General features: G+C 35.5%; 2 protein-coding genes and 1 non-coding gene across 4 annotated transcripts in view; 1 reads left to right on the forward strand and 2 right to left on the reverse strand.

Moving 5' to 3' along the window:
• Positions 1–1461: 1461 nt before the first annotated feature.
• LOC129241149 (signal recognition particle 19 kDa protein-like) lies at positions 1462–2345 on the reverse strand. Its single transcript, XM_054877335.1, has 3 exons — positions 2213–2345; positions 1975–2152; positions 1462–1900 (listed from the first exon to the last, which is right to left on the reverse strand). Exons 1-3 carry the CDS (start codon positions 2275–2277, stop codon positions 1685–1687), a joined length of 459 nt encoding a protein of 152 aa, XP_054733310.1. The 5' UTR covers positions 2278–2345; the 3' UTR covers positions 1462–1684.
• A 701-nt stretch (positions 2346–3046) lies between these two features.
• The window catches only part of LOC129241694 (terpene synthase-like), a 33506-nt gene continuing 17091 nt past the window's right edge, over positions 3047–19461 (forward strand). The window contains exons 1-2 of one of the 2 annotated variants that reach the window (XM_054878164.1): positions 3047–3290; positions 3429–3583. In XM_054878164.1, the coding sequence (XP_054734139.1) occupies positions 3207–3290; positions 3429–3583 (239 nt within the window). In that variant the 5' untranslated portion in view covers positions 3047–3206. The remainder of the gene's footprint in view (positions 3291–3428; positions 3584–19461) is intronic. The other variant, XM_054878163.1, reaches the window with a different exon arrangement.
• Positions 9848–10042, reverse strand: LOC129243154 (U2 spliceosomal RNA). Its single transcript, XR_008582247.1, has one exon. It is a non-coding gene; the product is annotated as a U2 spliceosomal RNA (small nuclear RNA).

Consider the following 19461-nt stretch of genomic DNA (forward strand, 5'->3'; position numbering starts at 1 on the left):
TGGTGCCTACTTTTTGGCGCTTATTTCCGTTTCCTGGCTAGTGCTTGTGCGTACAATAAAGTGCTATCCATCCCGGCGTCGGATTTATTGATATTGCCTTGCGGTAATTTGTGCCGTTGCTGCGATCCTGGAATCGCTGCATTTGTGCGGGTGATTTATTTAGATATATATTCTTTCTCTCTCTCTCCCTCTCTCTCTCTCATTCTCTCTCGCGTCTCCCCGTTTTTCTTTGTCTGTCTTGAAAGTTTAACTTCTGTTATGTGTACTACGCTACACGCACTTTTTTATGTCATTTTTGACTCTTGCCAAGCAGACAGACGTACAATTTTACGCGAAAGAAAAACACGTTAAAACTTGGAACTTTTTATGGAAATGTATACGTATAACGTCTAAGATCGTTCGACCACACTTTGATGGGTTGGCATTAAATTCGTAATAGAAACAGGCGCCATGCGGGTGGAGTATTTCAAAGCACATACATAATTAATGAACTGCATATAGTACCGCTATGTACAGTGCCGACAGGTGTACATATGTATGACTGCAAGCCAATCACTTCAACCTAACCTAACCTATTATGAAAATGGTCGATCTCTAAGAATACCATTTCGCAAAATTCGTGATTTTTTGGCGAAAATAATCATCCGATTGAGTCGACAATTCAAAGGTTGGTTAACAATTTCATGAAACTGGTTCTGCAGTGGATAAAAAAAGGACTGACAGATATAAAACGGTACGTTCTATTAAGAATAATGCTGCTGTAGCGAAAGTGTTGTTGAACCACCTTCAACATCGATAACTCGACGTTCTTAATAATTAGGCGTTCATAAATCGGCTGTTTGGCGTATTTTCCTTGTGCTCATTGTGTACATTTAAATCACATAATTTTTAAGAGTTCTCCACAAATGTATGTGGGAAGTTTCATATGTTGTGGAAACCAAAAAAATACGTAATATCGAAGAAGTTAATAAACAATTTAAAAATTATTTTGTAGATTAACGTTTGTGAACATTTGCTTTTTGGAATAGCAATCGAAAATCTCAAATTTATTAAAAGAAAGTAAACTATTTAATATACAACATTTTAGATCAATGGGTTTCAAAAAAGGTTGAAACCGCCACCTTTCTTTTAATACTATACAATTCTCACAAGGTTACTAGAGCGGTAAAAAAGTGGCGCTTCTCACCAAATACAGTAAACGTAAATATGAACAAATACATATATACATACATATGTACATGCATATGCATATTAAAGAGTACTTGATGAGCACACGTTTCTAAAGCTATTTTCAACAAACAAATAAATATTAATAAAACATACGGTTCAGATACGGAAAAAGCACGTTGCACAGCCTCACAGTGCATAAATTCGAAGTATTATATGTACATATGTATGTACATATCTATATCTTACATTTCAACTCAGTACAAAAACTTCACATTTAAAAAAAAACGCAAGTTTAATTTACCAAATGCATACATTTGCGTATTCTTATTTACCATTTGAATAAGAAAGGTACCATAAAAAATTACAATAAAACAAAATTAACGTAAAGTTGCATACGTATTAGTGCTACGGTTTTCAAAAACATAGCTGTTGCTATCGTTAAATATTTAATAAGCATTTTTACAATTCTCAATCAAACCGTATATAACTTGCAAACTAATTTTCTGACCAGTTCTTAACGCCTCTTGCCTTTGCCCTTCTTACCGCCGGCTGACTGTTGCGCCTGCATATGTTGTTGCTGGTCACCAGTTTTGCCTTGACGTGTTTTTAGTTGTGGTATTCTGATTGATATATAACGCATTATATCCTCGCGGTTGCTCAGCTCTGGATTGCAGGGTGTTCCATCATCATTACGCATTTGCACGCGGATGCGACCACGCAACTGCAATTCCTGCAAATGATTAGCAAAACGTATATGGTTGAGTTGGTGCAAATTGCCTATCAGGTGCATTGCCAAGAGTTTACCCTGCTTCGCTCGCGCGAATACTGCTTGTTTTCCACACCGACACGCAAATTGGTGACCGATAAGACATCACGTATTTCAGCATAAGTTGGGTTCTCAACGCAAACATCTTTTGGTAGGCGCCGTCCTTCCTGGCGTGTCTTTTTACTATTTATATATGCAGGATAGATGCAAATCCAACTAGAATAATAAAATAATTCTTTAACCAGGGACTAACGTGCGAATATTTAAAGCCTTTACCGTTCAACATCGCTATGCTTTTTGCTCGGATGCCAATTTGTTTGCACTGGTTGTGACGTAGCCATGGGGTATTATTATTTAATATTATTCTTTACAAATTTTATATTACAGAAAAGTGAAATTCTGCTCTGCTTAGGAGGAAATTGACATAAAAACAAAAATTGACAACAAAATCGTTTGACACGTTGCAAATGTGGGTGCTGCCAGATTAGACAATATGTTTTTGGGAAAGAAAGTTAATGGCTATTAACTACAATTTGCCAATAGGCAAAATTAATCTAATTGGGGTAGAAATCGAGGGAAACATTTAGTTCACTGTCTATCGCTTTGAAAAAAAGGTTAAAAGGGAGGCGGATAGATGGGTGTATCCCCATCTCAAAATTGAAAACCCCACCCTCCGGAGCGTTATAGTTTTTAAGTAATTTAATGCTAAAGTTCTGTAATTTAGCGAAAAGTTGGTGTTGCCATACACCTGAAATAAAAACGAAGTTCGTATGCAGAGATGTTCAGTGGACGGTTGATTGTAAAGCTGCAGTATTTTTTGCTGTAATTTAAAATTAAATTTAATCGATACGTTTTAGTGCCAATATTGATAATAGAAGAGCGATTTAATTATATTTATTTTATTAATTTTATTATTATATTGACTAAAAATATAAATTCGAAAGCCCAGTTTTCAATATTAATCTAAAGAAATGCTTACAGTCCACAAATCAGGAATAAATATATTTAGTTTTATAATTCACGGCAGCCCTGCTTTTGTGTAGTTTGGTGTCACTTTCTATTCAGTGCTTCTAAAACTGTGTTTGTTTACGTTGTAAATACAATCAATTGGTTGCCAAGGAATCAGCTGTTCGCCATATATTTCTTCGGCTTCTTTCCTTTCCATGTGCAATCTGTGCTAAGCAGACAAGTCGTTCAGTCGTGTGAAATTGAAATATTTGTGGCGCCAGTTAAGTTCTTGTGAGTTAAATTAATAACTATTACAGTCTGAATGCCAGGCGACGCTAACATGGAAGAATTGTGTACAATACTCGCTAAAACGCGTGATCCGTCAACGCAAAAGGAACAAGATGAGGTGATAATTTAGCAGCACTCATTTATTACTTGTGACCTCATACACACAAATTATGGATATTTTATACCGATTTTATGCGATTGCGTGAACTTAATCCGCCTACGCTTACGTGTATTTTTAATCTTTTGTTTCGTGCAGATATTATTGCAGCCTTTTGCATACATACAACAAATACCTGGCAAACAATTCCGTTCAGAGCTGGCCTTGGCATTCAATCACTGGTTAAATATTCCGGCTGAGAAGTTGCACCAGATTGGCGAAATTGTGCAAATGCTGCACAATTCCAGCTTACTGTAAGTCTTTTTTACTGTCTTCTAAAGCATGTGGAATGCCTTTTAAAGCAGTAAATGCACTGCTACTAACTTTAGTAACTGAGTGAGTGATAGATAAATCGAGTGTGGGAAATGGAGTGGCTGCTCATACAAGCTGGCTCCTTCATTCGAACAGACAAAAATGTACAATGTCATGTTTACGATTAGTTGGAGTGATATGGATGTGTGTTTGTGCATATATTAAAAGATCCGCCGCATATATGTATTTATAAAATTAAGATTATATGCATGCTGTACATATGTACATATATATATCTATGAATGTGCGCCAATAAAGATTTTATGTATTATTGTTATTATTTTTAGGTGTTTTTTTTTTGTTGTTTGCTGCCTTTGTGCTTTGAGGGTGGTGCCCTGTTTCATGTCAATTCACACTCATCATCAGCAGTTTTGTTTACATTACGATTTGTGTGTATGATTTTCCATTATATATTTATCTGAAAATGAAAATATGCAACTTTAGAAATAATTGCGCAGTTTTTATTTCCAAAACCTGCCGCTAATTTTGTGGATGAAAGATTCGGTAAAATTCATATGCAAGGCACGTAAATATTATATTTCCAGCTAAAATGTTCGACTGCGAAGACACCAACGAAATTATCAATAGGGAGATCGAATTGTATTTATGAGTTCTTCGAAATTAAATTGAATTGCCTCATAAATCTTTTCATCTGAAAATATTTTACAGGGAATATTGTAATCCACATATTTATTTATTTATTTTTTTAACAAAACAAACTTATTTTATTTGTTTGTAAGACAACTACATATTTATTTAAAGTGGTTTCGAAAGAAACCAATTAAAAAAATATGTTTTTTTCGGCGCTGTCGCAAAATTCTTTTCCCACTTTATTAAACTAAAAAATTAAATAATGTACACGACTATTTTCATGTTACCATTTGGTGTCATTAGCCACAAATAGGAGGAGGAGCTCGGCCAAACACCAAAAAAGGGTGTACGCGCCAATTATGTATGTATATAGTATATATATGTATCTATTTTTTGTGTGACCGCCTGTAACATTTATTACCGATTATAAACTGCTGGGCATTGAGAAAATTAGTTTTTTTAGGTCACATACATATTTGTGGAACATTTTTCCATTCTCCTTTAAAGCGCAGTTTCAAGTTACTTTTTTTGTTTCTAGAACCTTTTTTGGCACTTTCTTTTTCAAATGCGACCGTAAATTTTCAATTGGTTTGATATCTGGGCTTTCAGCAGGATTATCTAGCACTTTGAGCAGTTATGCATATGTAAGACTTTTGCTTGGGATCATTATCTTGGTATAATTTGATTAACAATTTATTTGAATTTTTTGAATTAATATATCGAAATTTTTGCACACTTTCAAATTGATACGTAAAGTATTTAAATCATTTGCTAAAAAAAAAAACAAAAAATCCAAAAAAAAACATCCTAATATTCCACTGAGTGGGAAACGTGAGTTAGAGCAAAAGAAAGTAGTTTGTCAACGTTAGCATGCGATAGTAATACATTTTTTCTTCAACTTGTTGAAATTTTTTTAAGTTTTGAGTTTTAAGAAAGCTCTTCGGACCATTTCTTGATCTACTTTCACGGTCTTCGAAATCTGCGGCTAACATTCTAAGGCTCCAATTAGTGGTGCCGTAGTCATAACGCCATAGCCGTAACCATAACCATAACCACAACATTATAGAATTTGCCGATTATTCATGACGTAACCATAAACAGCTGATATTGAAGTAGAATTATAGACAAATAGGAAAAAATGAAGGACAAAGGGAAAAAATGCCCACGACAGTCGGTTCTACGTAACCGGAACGACCCGGATTTATATCCGACCAAGGACTGTCAGCAGCATTCCTCGTATATGCACGGGGAATGTTTATGCTGCTACAACAACAAAAACTACATTTGCATTTTGTCAAAAAAAAAAACACGGATAATTTTCTACTAAGGCAAATATAACCAGCTGGTCGCTTTGGTTATGGTTATGACTAAGGTACGGCACTACTAATTGCAACTTAAGATTGCACTACGGTTTTCCATTAATTTGTTCCACTATTGACCTTTCCATGGCATGCCACACTTCAGCCATTTGTTTTGCTAATTTACCTTTGTACTACTAATTGTATACAACGTAAAATATGACGCTTTTGGTTTTCGTTGTTTTTGCATATTGCGCGTTCATATAACCATTTTGGTTTACAGGAACAAATAGAAGGCTTTAGCAAAGTGCTGTGATAAAAAAGATTCAAAGTAATATGCCCTAGTCGAATCTTCTAGATAATGATACTATGCTATATTATATATATTAATCTCTTTTCATGAAGAATTCAAATTCTTGTAGTAATGCGACGTTATACGAGTACATACAGGTTTTAGCTCAGTTCTGTATAACTTAGCTGGTGAAACACTTGCTTACCCAAAATAGACAACAATGTACTCTACAATCTGAATAAGTGTAGCAAGTCGCCAATAATCTGGCCACTCTATTTAATAGCTGTAACACCACTTGCCTTTAATCTCTGCTGTTGTAGCAGGATACAAATTTCCCATAGGGAATGCTCTCCTTGGACGGATACAAATCCGAGTCGTTCCGATAACGTAAAACCGACTGTCGTGCGTTTGGTCGTTGACCTCAATGATAATAGAGAGGCCCAACGATTTGGGCAAAGTTAAGTAATCCTGCTCAACAATATTCAGAGTCCTAAAAACGTCGCCCTATTTTTTTAATTTACTTGTAACTGTTGCACAATGAATAATCATTCATACATATTGAAATTGTATTATTAACCATAATTGATGGCAGTAGCCCATCTGCGCAATGTATGAACTCCATATACTCCTATGTATGTATATATGCAATACTTCTATAATGGTGCAAATGCATTGCGCAGAGAGATTGCTGCTAATATAGGAGTATTAATTATGTATAAGTATATGTTGGATTCAGCAATCAAAGGGAGTTAGTTTTGATATAAAAGTACAATTTGCGCATGCGCAGGTTTCAAATGCATTGGTGTCGGTATGCTTGCTTTATGTTTGCTGGCTACTCTTGTTGATACTTTTATTTAAATACATACCTACATACATCTGTAAATATGTAGATACACATGCAATAAGAATAATCATTAAAGCCATCGCTCTGAAAAGTTATGTATAGATATGCATGCTTATGCATATGTATGTACAAAGATACGTAAGCTATTACATATGTAGAGAAAAATAAAATTGAATAAAATGTTGCGGAAGCTGGAAGCGATAATTGCCCATTGTGGCATATTGACTGAAGCGCTCTACAGCCATAGTGTGGCAATAATCGTAGAAGTAAAATGAAATATGATGTAAATACTTGTACATATGTACAGCGAAACCTCGATATAACAAATGCTGATAAAAGGAATCTAAATATTAGTTTAGGGCTAAAGAAATCCATTACTTTTGCTTACAATTTTTGGACAAATGACTTAAAACTGTTTTATAGTCGATCTACAGCTCCTGGGCGATGCTACAACTACTAACATGCCGGTCAACTTCGATTACTTCTGTGATTTTATAGACATCGACATTTTTTTAACATCTAAAATGCATGAACGGAATCGACGAAACCAAAATTGCACGTAATTAGCTGTTACAGTATCGGAACCATACACATCATGAGCGGTTTGAGTTGCGTTTTCGCCTTTATCAAAGAAAATCTGTAAGATGTACTGAATTTTCTCTTAGTTGGCTTCCATTGTTAACGTTTTTTTAACTCACAACTAAATGAAGCAAAAAAAAAGCAAAATCTTTTTTTTAGTATGAAATGTCACTTTGACAACGAGCATAAACTTTAAACTTTTAACTACAGTTATCTACCGAGAAAATAACGGATTTCTTTTTCCTAAATCTAGTATAACAAAATTATATTCTGAGTCCCCTCGAAATTTTTCATTTAAGCAATACATAGATATAGAATTTCTGCGCATGGAAACGTTCGGAATATACTCATATTGACGGTTGAAGTCCCGTAAGGAAAAGCTTACGGACATAGAGAATTCTGAATATGTATGTTTCGGTTAGAGTGCGTAGAAATTCACACAAATGGGGAAAATCTCTCAACGCCATTCACTAAGCAGCTGCAGCACGATTCTTATGGTGGAAGCAGCTCACAACTTGCGAGTTTCACTGAAATACCCTGTGGATAGCTTCCAGTGAGCTAATGTGAGAAGGCGAAACTGCTCGGACGCTAATGAACAGAGGAGCAATGCCCTGTTTCAATGGAGACCACATGCAATTATTTAAGGAAAATTATAGCGCCAATCAAGAATATGAAAAGTGGTGTTGTCAAAAGGCGCTATATAATGGAGTATAGTGCGTTGAGGGCACATTATCAGTCAAGCTTAAATTGGTGTAAAAATTTTTAATGATTGATAATAGCAAATCAAAACTGTATTTGTTTGATTTGGAAATCAAAACTAGAAAAAACTATTAAAAAATACTTGTAACGACATATTTTTTAAATTATATTTTTCATTGTGTCTATTTTTTGATATTCTATAAATATGCCGAAACTTTAGATATAACGAAGCATTTCTCAAATTCCTTTATCCTCGCTATGTTGAGGTTAAACTGTATACATTGAACGTAGCTACATATATATTTACCTATATGTGGCTTCAACATGTGGTTACTTCAACAACAACCGCAACTGCTTCGAGTAAAAAAATTCATATGATAGAATACACTTGCTTCACCCACCAACTGTGAATGCATTTGGAAATGTAATATATACCCTGCAGGAAAAACAAATCGAAGAAAATTTGTATATTACTACGAGACTGTTTCTCAACTTTTCCACACAACTTTATTAAAATTTAGTTAAAACATTCAATTGGATAATTCACTATCCCATCATCGTTCATAACGTTATGTATTGATTCTGAGCACATCTGAGGTGCAAAGCAGTAGTCAGGCCTAGTTTACCGCAGCGGTAGTCCTTGGTCGGGGAAAAATTGCAGTCATTCCGGTACGTAGAACCTGCAACCGCAGGAATCATTACTGCAGACACTTGCCTGAGACTGAGCTACCTCCCAGGTGATTTATTTCTCCGACTATACTGCCGAGAACCAGGAGCAAGCACGACTACAATACCACCTTGATATTCAGAAAAAATAAGTTTATTCCTGAAAAGTGATGTTATCGCCTTCAAAGTAGTACTCTCCATCAATTGCACCGCATTTATGCTAGCGTCGATTTTTCCATTACTTCCTTTCGGCTGTTAATAGGTCTATGAATAAGTTCGTGCGGTTTTTTTCGAAATTTGAATTTCGGATCATTCCCATGGCTTTTAAACGTTTGGAAATGGTTGATTGATCAACTCCCAAAGTTTTTGCAACCTCTTCTTGCGTTTGAGCCGGATCTTGATCGAGCAATTCCTCCAATTCGGTATCCATGAACTTTGGCGGCGCGGCCAAAATCACCACTTTTAAAGCGTGCAAACCACTTCTGGCACGTTCGCTCAGCTAGAGCATGCTCACCATAAACTTCCACCAAGATACGATGACTTTCGGCTGCTTTTTTCTTCATATTAAAGAATTCCCCGCAAAAACACATTATTTGGCACGAAATTCGACATTTTCAAGTGTGGTAAAAATATTGTTGTTTACGCTTCAAATAAAAAACTTATACTGACGTTTGTGCCTTACGACAGTAGCTCTCCAATGAATGTTTGGAAATGTGGATCGATGGAATAATAATCAAGTTACGCCATCTGTTGTAAAACCGCACGAACTTATCCATAGACCATATGAATAAAATACATAAATTATAAAACGCGTTCTCCGTAGTGGCTTTTTGACTCGATCAAATTGAAAAAAAAAAAAAAATACCAGTCTAACGGTTAGACGGGATAGAAGTGAAACCTTCCGTAAGACAAACTGAGAGAGAATAAGACGAAAGCAGCATTAGGAGCGGGATAATTATAGGTTCATTATAATATTGCTCTAAAGTTCATATTTTATTTTCTTCATTTTATTTTATTCATCCTCAATGTTTTCAATTTCAACAAGTGACACGAGTGGCTTATGATAGATAAAATATGATACAAATGCTTTGGTTACGATGTTGTCAAAAAAAATACCCAAACGGACCGAAGAAACAGACTTACAAATTTCTTCCATTTTCGTCTACTTGTATTCATATAAAAATTTATGTCTCTTCCCACCAAAGCTAAATGTATATTAGTATATTTCTTCTTGTATTTATTCAAGGTCGAAATCTCGGCGGTACTGCAATACCGCGCCAACCCGTGGCAGAGGTGGAGAGCAAGCCCCTAAAACACTCCGCCCATTTCTAAAAATCAGTTTAACATTTGTTGTCCTCCGATGGAGGATCTATCAGATGTTAAGCTGATAAGAACAGATATCACACTACCTAGTCAATAGATTTTAAATAATAAACCTAATAAACCTTTTGAGAATTACACGCTCACAAAAATTATTTATATCAACATATAATATAACGCTTCGTAACTAAATAACTTTTAGGCCAGCAACGACAGCATGGAGCGGTAGCCGAGCGACTAGCAATGTGAGCTTCCGATCCAAAATCCTTGGTTCGAATCACAAGAAAAAATAAAAGTTATTTTTATTTAGTTCGTCGCTACGTTTATATCAACATATAATATAACGCTTCGTAGCCAAGTTGGTCGCTTTTTTCGTTTCACTTTTCCTCAAATCACTCCCAACGATTCTAAAGAAGTTTTCACTTCAAAAAATTCTAGGGAGCCATATCAGGTGAATTCGAAAGCTGTTGGATGGTATGCGTTTCGTTCTTGGACAAAAATTCACGGATAATAATGGCACTGGGCGACGGTGCCAAGAACGAATCCAAGAACTTATCGAGTGTAAAGTAATGGAATATTTTGATTCCTCGTAATATGTTTTTGCTTTATTGTAAATAGAATTTAATTTGATTCGTTTAGCGGGAGGTAAAGAGGATATACCAATTGTCCTTTTGACACATGGATGCTTCGATAATTCAGAAAAAAAGAAACTATTACAATTCCACGATCCAAACGTAACATTTCTCTTATAAACGAAGGTAGATCATTCATTGAAAATGTATTGAAATAAATTTACTGAAAGAATTCTATGTACAAATATTTTGACGTAAGTTATGTATGTTAGAACTTCAGCAGTAGCTGGTCAGTCACAAAACGCACAGCTATCGGTTGCGTTATGTAGTAAGAGCGAAATTGAGGCTATACGCAAAGGTTCATTAAAATTCATAGTTTATTGCACAGATAATTTTTTTGTTTAATGTCTAATTTTTTAAACGTTAATTGCCTAAAATTTTGTAATATTGAACTATGTCTTAAACAGCATTTTAACCACGTCTGTTTTTCTTCACTGTTGAAAGTCGGCTAAATCATTTCGTTTAGGAAATCTAATGGCGGCTTTAGGCTTCTCTCAATACTACCTTTTTTGTCCAAGGTACTTGAGCGCAAATAAATTCTTTTCTGAGTCGAAATCTGCTGGCCAATCGGTACCAACCTGGTTTTGGATCCAACCAAAGCTGTATAACAGCGCAAATTAGGGTAGGGGATGACATCAGACTCAACATTGACAATGATCGCGTAACTTTATTAACACTTCTGGATCATTCCAAAGCTTTCGACACTGTTAATCACGAACTTCTAGCCTTGAAACTTAGCAGTACGATGTAACTTCTCATCGACAGGATTACATTTAATAAAATCATACCTCAGTGATCGCTCGCAAGCTGTTTGTGACGGGGACAATATTTCAAACTATTTATCCGTAACTAAAGGTGTTCCCCAAGGCCCTCTATTTGTGTTATATATAAATGATTTACTGCCGCCGTAGCTGAATGGGGTGGTGCGTGATTACGATTCGGAATTCAGTGAGATAGTAGGTTCGAATCTCGGTGAACCACCAAAATTAAGAAACAGGTTTTCTTAATAGCGGTCGCTCTTCGGCAGGCACCCAAAAAGGGTGTACGTACATACATATATATTATATATATATATATAAAATTTACACAGTGTGGTAAAATATTGTGACATTCAAGTATACGTAGCTGATGTACGACTATATGTCAGCTGTGCTTTTGTATCCGTCAATATTTTATTTATAATCTCAACCCTGATTTAAACCAATTCAGCAAGTGGGCCTGTGTCAATAGGTTATCGTTACTTACAAGAAGGTTTTCAAACTCGAAGACTACAGTGAAGTGAAACTGAACAACAAATCGTTGACACAGTCAGAAATCTAGGAATAATTTTCCATAGAACTCTTTTGTTGGATAGCCATATTTACAGTGCAATAGGCAAGGTCTGTGGAATGCTCCGTTCATTATGGGCTCTTCAGCACTTGACTCCAATAAAAATTCGATTGCTTTTAGCTAAAGCATTTCTGTTACCAACCCTATTGTATGGATGTGAATTGTATGCCAATTTGTGTCGTAGTAAACTTAATATCCTCTACTACAACATCGCCAGATTTGATTATTGTGTAAAACGTCGCGATCACATATCAGTTTTTGCCTTAAAAATATTTTGTATAAAATTTTATGATTTATTAAAAGTAAAATGCCTAATAGTGCTTCACCAGGTCATTAACTCTAGTGAGCGCAAATACCTTGCCAAACGAATTCAATTCACTAGCCCGATCATTTAACCTGTTTAGTAAGAAATACAGTTGGCTTGCATCTGAACGTCAGTTTTTCGTTTTTGCTGTTCGTCTTTGGAATGCTCTGCCACAAAAAACCAAAGTACGTTGCACTTTAAAATTGAACTCTTGCATTATTTTGCGTACTAAATTGGTAATATGCACGGTCACATATATGTACTTTAAATACTTCCTGATTCTTATCCTCCTACTTGCACTTTTTACAGCCTACTATTTCTCCTTGTCAAATCTTTTTCTCTAAAACACCTCTATTTATAATGTTGTTTTTAATATTTTAGAATTTAGCTCAAACACTTTAAATGGTTGTGTATTTGATGAATAAAATACATAAATTAAACAAAAAGATCCTGTTTTTATAAAATTTGTTATTTGTCACTTCCGTCACTTACTTCAATTCGGTTGTTATAGCTCCATATGCTCCCTACAGTGTGTATTACGTATGGATTTTTTTTAAATGAATGAATGAACGAGTAAATGTGCACATGACAGCTCATAACGCATTGAAATGTATATGCGCCGGCCTTAATTGGCCGTTAAGGCCTTCCACAACACATTTCAATTTTTACTCACTGTCTCAGCCCTTCGTTAACAGTTTTATTGATCTGCTAGTTATGCCTTCTTAATCATATTCGTATTCCTCGGCATTTGTTGCTTTGTAAATATACATATGTATGTACATATGTTTATGAGTAATTGTGGGTGAACACTCGTTGAAAAATTTATGGCGCTGTATGGCTATGGTATCGGTTATTATCAGCGTATCGGTGCTTTTGATTTTGTGTTCGTTTTATTTTTGTGCTACATGAGACGTGGCTCCAATGTTTGGATGCGTTTGTCATAAATGATTGAGTCTAAAAAGCTTATTGAAAGAAATATTTCCCTCTTTCCCTACCAATTCCATATGTAGCTTCGTCTGGTGTCAACGGGCAATCATATTTCCACAGGCGAATTTAACGGCTGAATATATATATTTTAAAGCATTTAAGAGTGTTCACGATGGCTATATCATTTTTTTTTTAATTTTTATAGAACCACAAAAGGTCGATTTTTTTCTGGAATATACTATCTAAACGACCTTCTCACTCGTTATATATTATATATTTATGTACCTTGAATGGCGTTGCCTAGCTACTTTTGTGCTGCAATTCCAAGATTTTAATTGTGCGCTTTTAATTCTTCATTGTGTAAGTTTTTCATTTTTATTTTTATTTGACAGGGTCACTAAAGTTTGACTTTCTTTTTCGTTTTGTTTTATTTTGCCGGCTATCACGATCGCCCCACAGACAGATGTTTCTTTTGACGGATGAAAACTGTATACAAAATATTGAAATCCACTACGAAAATCGTAGGTCTATGAAAACTACATTTCGCAAAATTGTGGGTATTTTCGATCCTTATATAGATAACACAGGCTTTCAAAATCTCGCTTTTTTACAGCTTCTAAAACGGCTGTGGGTGTTTCCTGAAGGTTTTTTTATGCTGAAAACGAATATGACCTGGAAAATGCTCCAGCACGTCAGGATTTTTGGCAATTTGAGGTTAAATAGTCAAAAAATGCAGATTTTGGCCATTTTTTTAATTTTTTTTTGAGCAAGGTAAAGTTTTTTTTTTAATTTTCCATAACGGCATCGCAAAGTAGTACTCTTTAGCTTTAAGGTCCTTTTTTAAAAATATTTTTACGGTTAATATAAAAAAGTTATTCTATTTTGAATTGGAGACTTTTAGATAAGCAAATTCAACCTTTCTAACTCTCTAACGCCCCTGGAAAGGGCGAATTCAAAATAGTATAACTTTTTTTATATTAATCGCAAAAATATTTTTAAAAATGGATTTTAAAGCTGAAGACTAGTACTTTGCGATGCCGTTGTGGAAAATTAAAAAAAAAATTACCTTGCTCAAACTTACCTGCTGGAGCATTTTCAAGGCCATATTCGTTTTCAGCATAAAAAACCTTCAAGAAACACCCATAGCCGTTTTAGAAACTGTACCTCGCAGGACTGTGAAATATATCCGATACATTTTGGTACATAAACTTTATTTTTACTTAATTGTAAAATGTGAAAAATTGATGGGTGATATAATAATTTTTTTCGTAATCAGGACACCAAATTACAAAGTAATTACTTAAAATTATCGAAAAAGTTTTTTGGTTATTGGTCTGTGTAATCATTCAACATAACCCGGAATAAAAAAGTTAATAAAAAGTTAAAATAAATTCCATCTGACTCTGTATAAGACATAAAAGTTCCACTGCACATTTTGCCGTTTGTTCGATTAAGAATATCGCAGCTGTAAGCAAAATCACTTAAGTAGCGAGTGTTTTTTAGCTGCTTCAGAACCATCGATATCGATAACTATGGTTTGACAACTGAGAATGGCAAACCGAGTTAATATTTCTATTCAGTAAGGTTTGGTAAACCCTCACGAATCGTTTGACGCCAGCACAACGCTTCCAAATTGTGGAAATTTACTTTGAAAAAAAAAGCAGTTCCCTTAGCTCGAAGAGCACTGGCGGCATCATCGGTCCTTTTTACCTTCGATATGAGGAAGGAGCTGCCGTTATAATAAAAAAATGCTTTCCAACAATATTTCTGTTTTGTATTATCATCGTAAGTTGTGAAGCTCTTAAAAAACACCCAATAGATCAAAATTTGCCAATCAAACGGCCTTCACAGCATACATATTGAGATGTGTTAGAATCTTTGTATTTCTCGCCATTTGTTGGCTTATGTCGGCGATATGTGTACGAAATTCCTGGGAAGACAAATTTACCAATATTCCGCATCAATTTGATCTCTAAAATCACGTGATTGTCTGTGGAATAGAGTTTATGTGAATAAACCAAAAGCAATTGAAGCTTTGAAGGCTAAAATTCGATTCAAAATTGTCGATTATAGCTAAATGTGACATTAAGAAAACTTTTTCTTATTATTCATTAGTTGTGGCCCCTCTACTACACATGTTAATAGACAAAAAAATTATTCTCATTTAATTTAAAAAATTAATTGGAACTTGAAAGGCCCTTTATATAGGGGAATGTTCATAGATACGCATTTTTATATACTTTTTTCCTTTACGTTTAATTTCACAGGAATTATCAATTGGTATTTATGAACAAATATACATATGTATGCAAATACATTCTTATGCATATACACATATAAATAGCAGCCAACGTAAAGATTCCCATTCATTGGTGACAATTCAATTGCAAAGCTTTTAAGTCAGCCTTTTTCTTTTGTTGTCTGTTCCTTTTTTTGCTCCATTTTAAATATTTTTATTCTTGACTATGACTATGACTCATCCATTGTGCGCTAGCCAAGTGAAAAGTGTGTGCATATGTTTAAATATTAAGCCTGTCCGATGCCCAAGAAATCATAGTTTCTTGATGACCAAATTTAATTTTTCTTTAACTTTTTTTCGCTTTGCTTGCTTTTTGGTACTCGTTGACGGTTTGTATGTTATGGTATCTTTCCTTAAAAGTAATATTCTATATCTACCAACAACTTAAGTACCTGCTCTGTTAAGTTTCCAAATACCCAGAGTTCCCATCGCAATAGAATTAACTCAACAGCAAGGATTTCAGATAGTTGCCAGAGATCTTTGTAAAACGGGTCATCTGCAAATTTCGTATGCTCACAAGTATTGATCCTTCTATTTTTACAGAAGATATATTAGCTTGGGGAAAAAAGAAATCCATAATTTTTGCGCAAAATTCAAAACTTTATTTAAAATTTTTCGAATTACCCGATTTGAGTCAATTTTTTGTATAATTTGTTGCTATTTTAAAGGTAGCTTCATGCGAAAAACTCTAGTAATCGATTTTCACAATCTTCCCTTGATACCAAAAGAAAAAGGTGGTAATCGCCACATACGTGTGTGGCCTTGCATTGTTCTGATGGAACACAACACCTCTTCTGTTGGCCAATTTTGGCCGTTTCCGGCCAATCGCTAGCTTCAAACGGTCCAGTTGTTGTCAATAGAGATCTGAATTTAGTGTTTGGCTAATCGTAAAAAATGATTCCTTTCAAGTCCCACCAAATACACAGTAAATCATACCTGGCCGTTAGTCCTGGTTTGGCCACCATTTGACCTGCTTCGTTTTCGCACAATATCGTCGTATGTGACTCATTTCTCATCCCCAGCCACCATCCCTTTAAAAAATGGGTTCATCCAGTTTGGCCAAGGCTTCGCAGATGGAAATTCGTTTTTAATCCAGCTTTGCGCAAATGATTTAAAACTGTTTTATGGTAGATTTTTACCTCCTGGGAGATGTTACGAATACTAACATGCCGGCCAACTTCGATTATTTCTGTGATTTTATCAACATTTTTTTCCCTCGCAACCAATATTTATATATATTTATTCGAAATATAGCATAAACGAATAAGTGTTATAAAGTATTAAATCTATTTTTCCCCACATTAAGTTCTGAATATACTTCAATATTAGTGGACAGTGTCAGTACCAATGAATATGCAGAGACCATTATTGAAGACTATCAGAGTGCATTCCGCAAGGGAAAATCCACAATCGACCAGTGCATTGTCCTCAGTCAAATCTTTGAAAAAATCACGAATATGAAAAGGATATTCACTGCCTTTTTATAGATTTCAAACAAGTGTTTGATAGCGTTAGGAGAGAAAAAAATTTTTACGTACTGCTTAGCCTAGGAATTCCAGCAAAACTTATAAGGCTAATCATCGTTACGCTCACGGATACAAAAGCAAAAGTAATCATCCAAGGGAAGCTCACAGAGTCATTCGCAATTGAATCTAGTCTCAAACAAGTTGATGCACTATCCTCTGCCATATTCAATTTGATGCTGCAATTGCCAACGATATTTGCCTCTTCGTTAACGAGTGTAAAACGAAATACATGCTGAAATCAAGACGGCACACAAATGCACAGAATCTACATGTAGGTGCATATACTTTTGAAGCGGTGCAACAATTTAAATATCTAGGTGTTATGTTCACTTGTAGCGGTAACTCAACACCCGCAATCAAAGATCGTGTCAACGCCGCCAATAGAGCGTACTATTCACACCTTAGTTTGTTCAGGTCTCGTCTTTTATCTAGATCTACGAAGCTGATTATGTATAAAACACTTATACTACGAAATCTGACATATGGTTGCGATGTGTGGACTATGGAAATTAAATTTTAAGGAAAGTGTTCGGACCCATTAAAAATGAAGATGGCAGCTACATAATTAGGTACAACTCGGAATTGAATGAACTTATCCAAGACGAGACAGCTGTGCGTTTTGTAAAGGCGCAGCATATGCGGTGGCTAGGTCACATGCTCCGTATGCCTGCTGAATCCACTGTAAGGAAAGCCATGACTGGAAAGATAATTGGTGCGAAGGCGAAGGGAAGACCGAGAAACCGATGGATTGACGCAGTAGGAACCGATCTCACAGCAATGGGAATTCGCAACTACGAAGGAAAAGCAAGCGATAGAACACTTTGGAGGAGTTTTATGAAAGAAGCTTTGACGCACCCAGCCTTGTAATGCTGTGAAAAAAGAGCATTCATGTTCTATTCGATATTTGTGCCTTTCTCATAATACACATAATATATGGATTGCCTTTATAGTTTGAGCTGGACATTGTGGAGGGACATTTTTTATTATATTTTCCGCCTACTTAAATCTTTCTACGATTATTAGATAATTAATTAGGGAACCAATTTTTAAGGTTCGCCATAAAAAAATGGATATAAACCTTACACTTTTCCTAGATTTTAGGAATTGGGCGCCGTTGAAAACTCTTGTAAACAATTGCATCTTGTAATTAGGAAAATCTTGAGAATAAATGAATTCCCGCTACAATATAATACAATGACTTCAGCGTTGTTTTATTTTTAATTTATGAATAAAAACTTCTCACTGTAGACATACTTATGGTACTGCTTATACTGAAAAGTGAATAGGAAATGTCCTTAATCCGCCCTTAAAGCTGTGTCACGCTATTGTCGATTTCTTCGCTTTTACCTTTACGCTAATGCTACTACTTACCCATATTCATATATAGGCACATGCAAGTTTGTTCTCCGACTGACTGGCTGGCTTGTTAACTAGCTGCCTGTGCCATCATCGTGTTTAACTGATGTTACAGGCATCCACACACAAGTATTTTACAGCTTTCAGACCATGCAATATTAGCTCATAGTTTGCAAAGTGAACTAGCAATGTCTTTGCAGTGACAATGCAGAGGATTCTAGTGCGAGTGTGCGTGTGTGAGGGAATGACACATTTTAGACACACCAACAAAGCTAAAGAGTTCAAAAAGAAAAATCCGGATAAAAGGGATATGCCAACATGTTTATACCCTAAGTACTATCGGACAGTTTCAGAATTGGTGTGAGACTAGGCTGTTTTTGCAAAATTGTGGTCTTATTCTGAGTTTGGATCTAGCTTACGGAGTGATCCCTCCTGATATCCCCTAAATTTCAAGTTTCGGCAGGATTTGTCACTGTTCGTTTCTTCTGGGCATTTTGGTATTACATGTCTATATTTATTTCGATTCTTTTCTGCTGTTATACAAAACCGTTATGTGAACAATATTACAATATTCTGGTTCATAAGTGCGTGCGTTTATGTAAAATTCTGTTGCGTTTCGTGAGTAACACCGCTTTATCTAGATAACCACGGTAACAGAAAAAGGGGCCTGTTTGAAATTTCACGGAAGCATTCACCGAGGAACAGGATGTAGTAGACTAAGCTATACATTAATATATTTAATAAAGTAAATATGCTTTTAATGATCGTGACGGGGTTTATTGCCATTTTTACTAGAATTTTTCTTGGTAATTTTGGTGAAAGTAGCCGCAATTAAGAAAGCAGGGAATTGGTTGCTCGCTTCTCTAATTACTGTAAAAGTAGGTAAATATCTACTGCGACAGCCAAGCTGTTTTGCGTTCGAAATTAGTCGGGGAATGGCTGACTCCTCTCTCGATCGCATCGAAATGCTTCCATTTAAAGCTCACTTGGGTTCCTGGGCACATTGTCATAGAGGAAACTGCTGGGCCGATGAGCTGGCTAGACAGTTGACCCTGGAGATGGCTTCATTGCAATATGAGATGGCAACGGGCAGATCGCGAGCGCTTGAGAGATCTTCTAACACAGCTATCGAATTTGGTAGGTATCCTTACCGGACAT

The sequence above is a fragment of the Anastrepha obliqua genome, chromosome 3 (genome assembly GCF_027943255.1).
Source record: "Anastrepha obliqua isolate idAnaObli1 chromosome 3, idAnaObli1_1.0, whole genome shotgun sequence".
NCBI classification, from domain to species: Eukaryota; Metazoa; Arthropoda; class Insecta; order Diptera; family Tephritidae; genus Anastrepha; species Anastrepha obliqua.

Bases quoted from the DNA above. Each gene is read 5' to 3' on its own strand.
- LOC129241149 (XM_054877335.1), bottom strand. From the start codon at position 2,277: ATGGCTACGTCACAACCAGTGCAAACAAATTGGCATCCGAGCAAAAAG. The intron at 2,153-2,212 runs GTAAAGGCTTTA...TTATTATTCTAG, and splicing joins AAGCATAGCGATGTTGAACG to TTGGATTTGCATCTATCCTG. The intron at 1,901-1,974 runs GTAAACTCTTGG...AATCATTTGCAG, and splicing joins ATTCGCGCGAGCGAAGCAGG to GAATTGCAGTTGCGTGGTCG.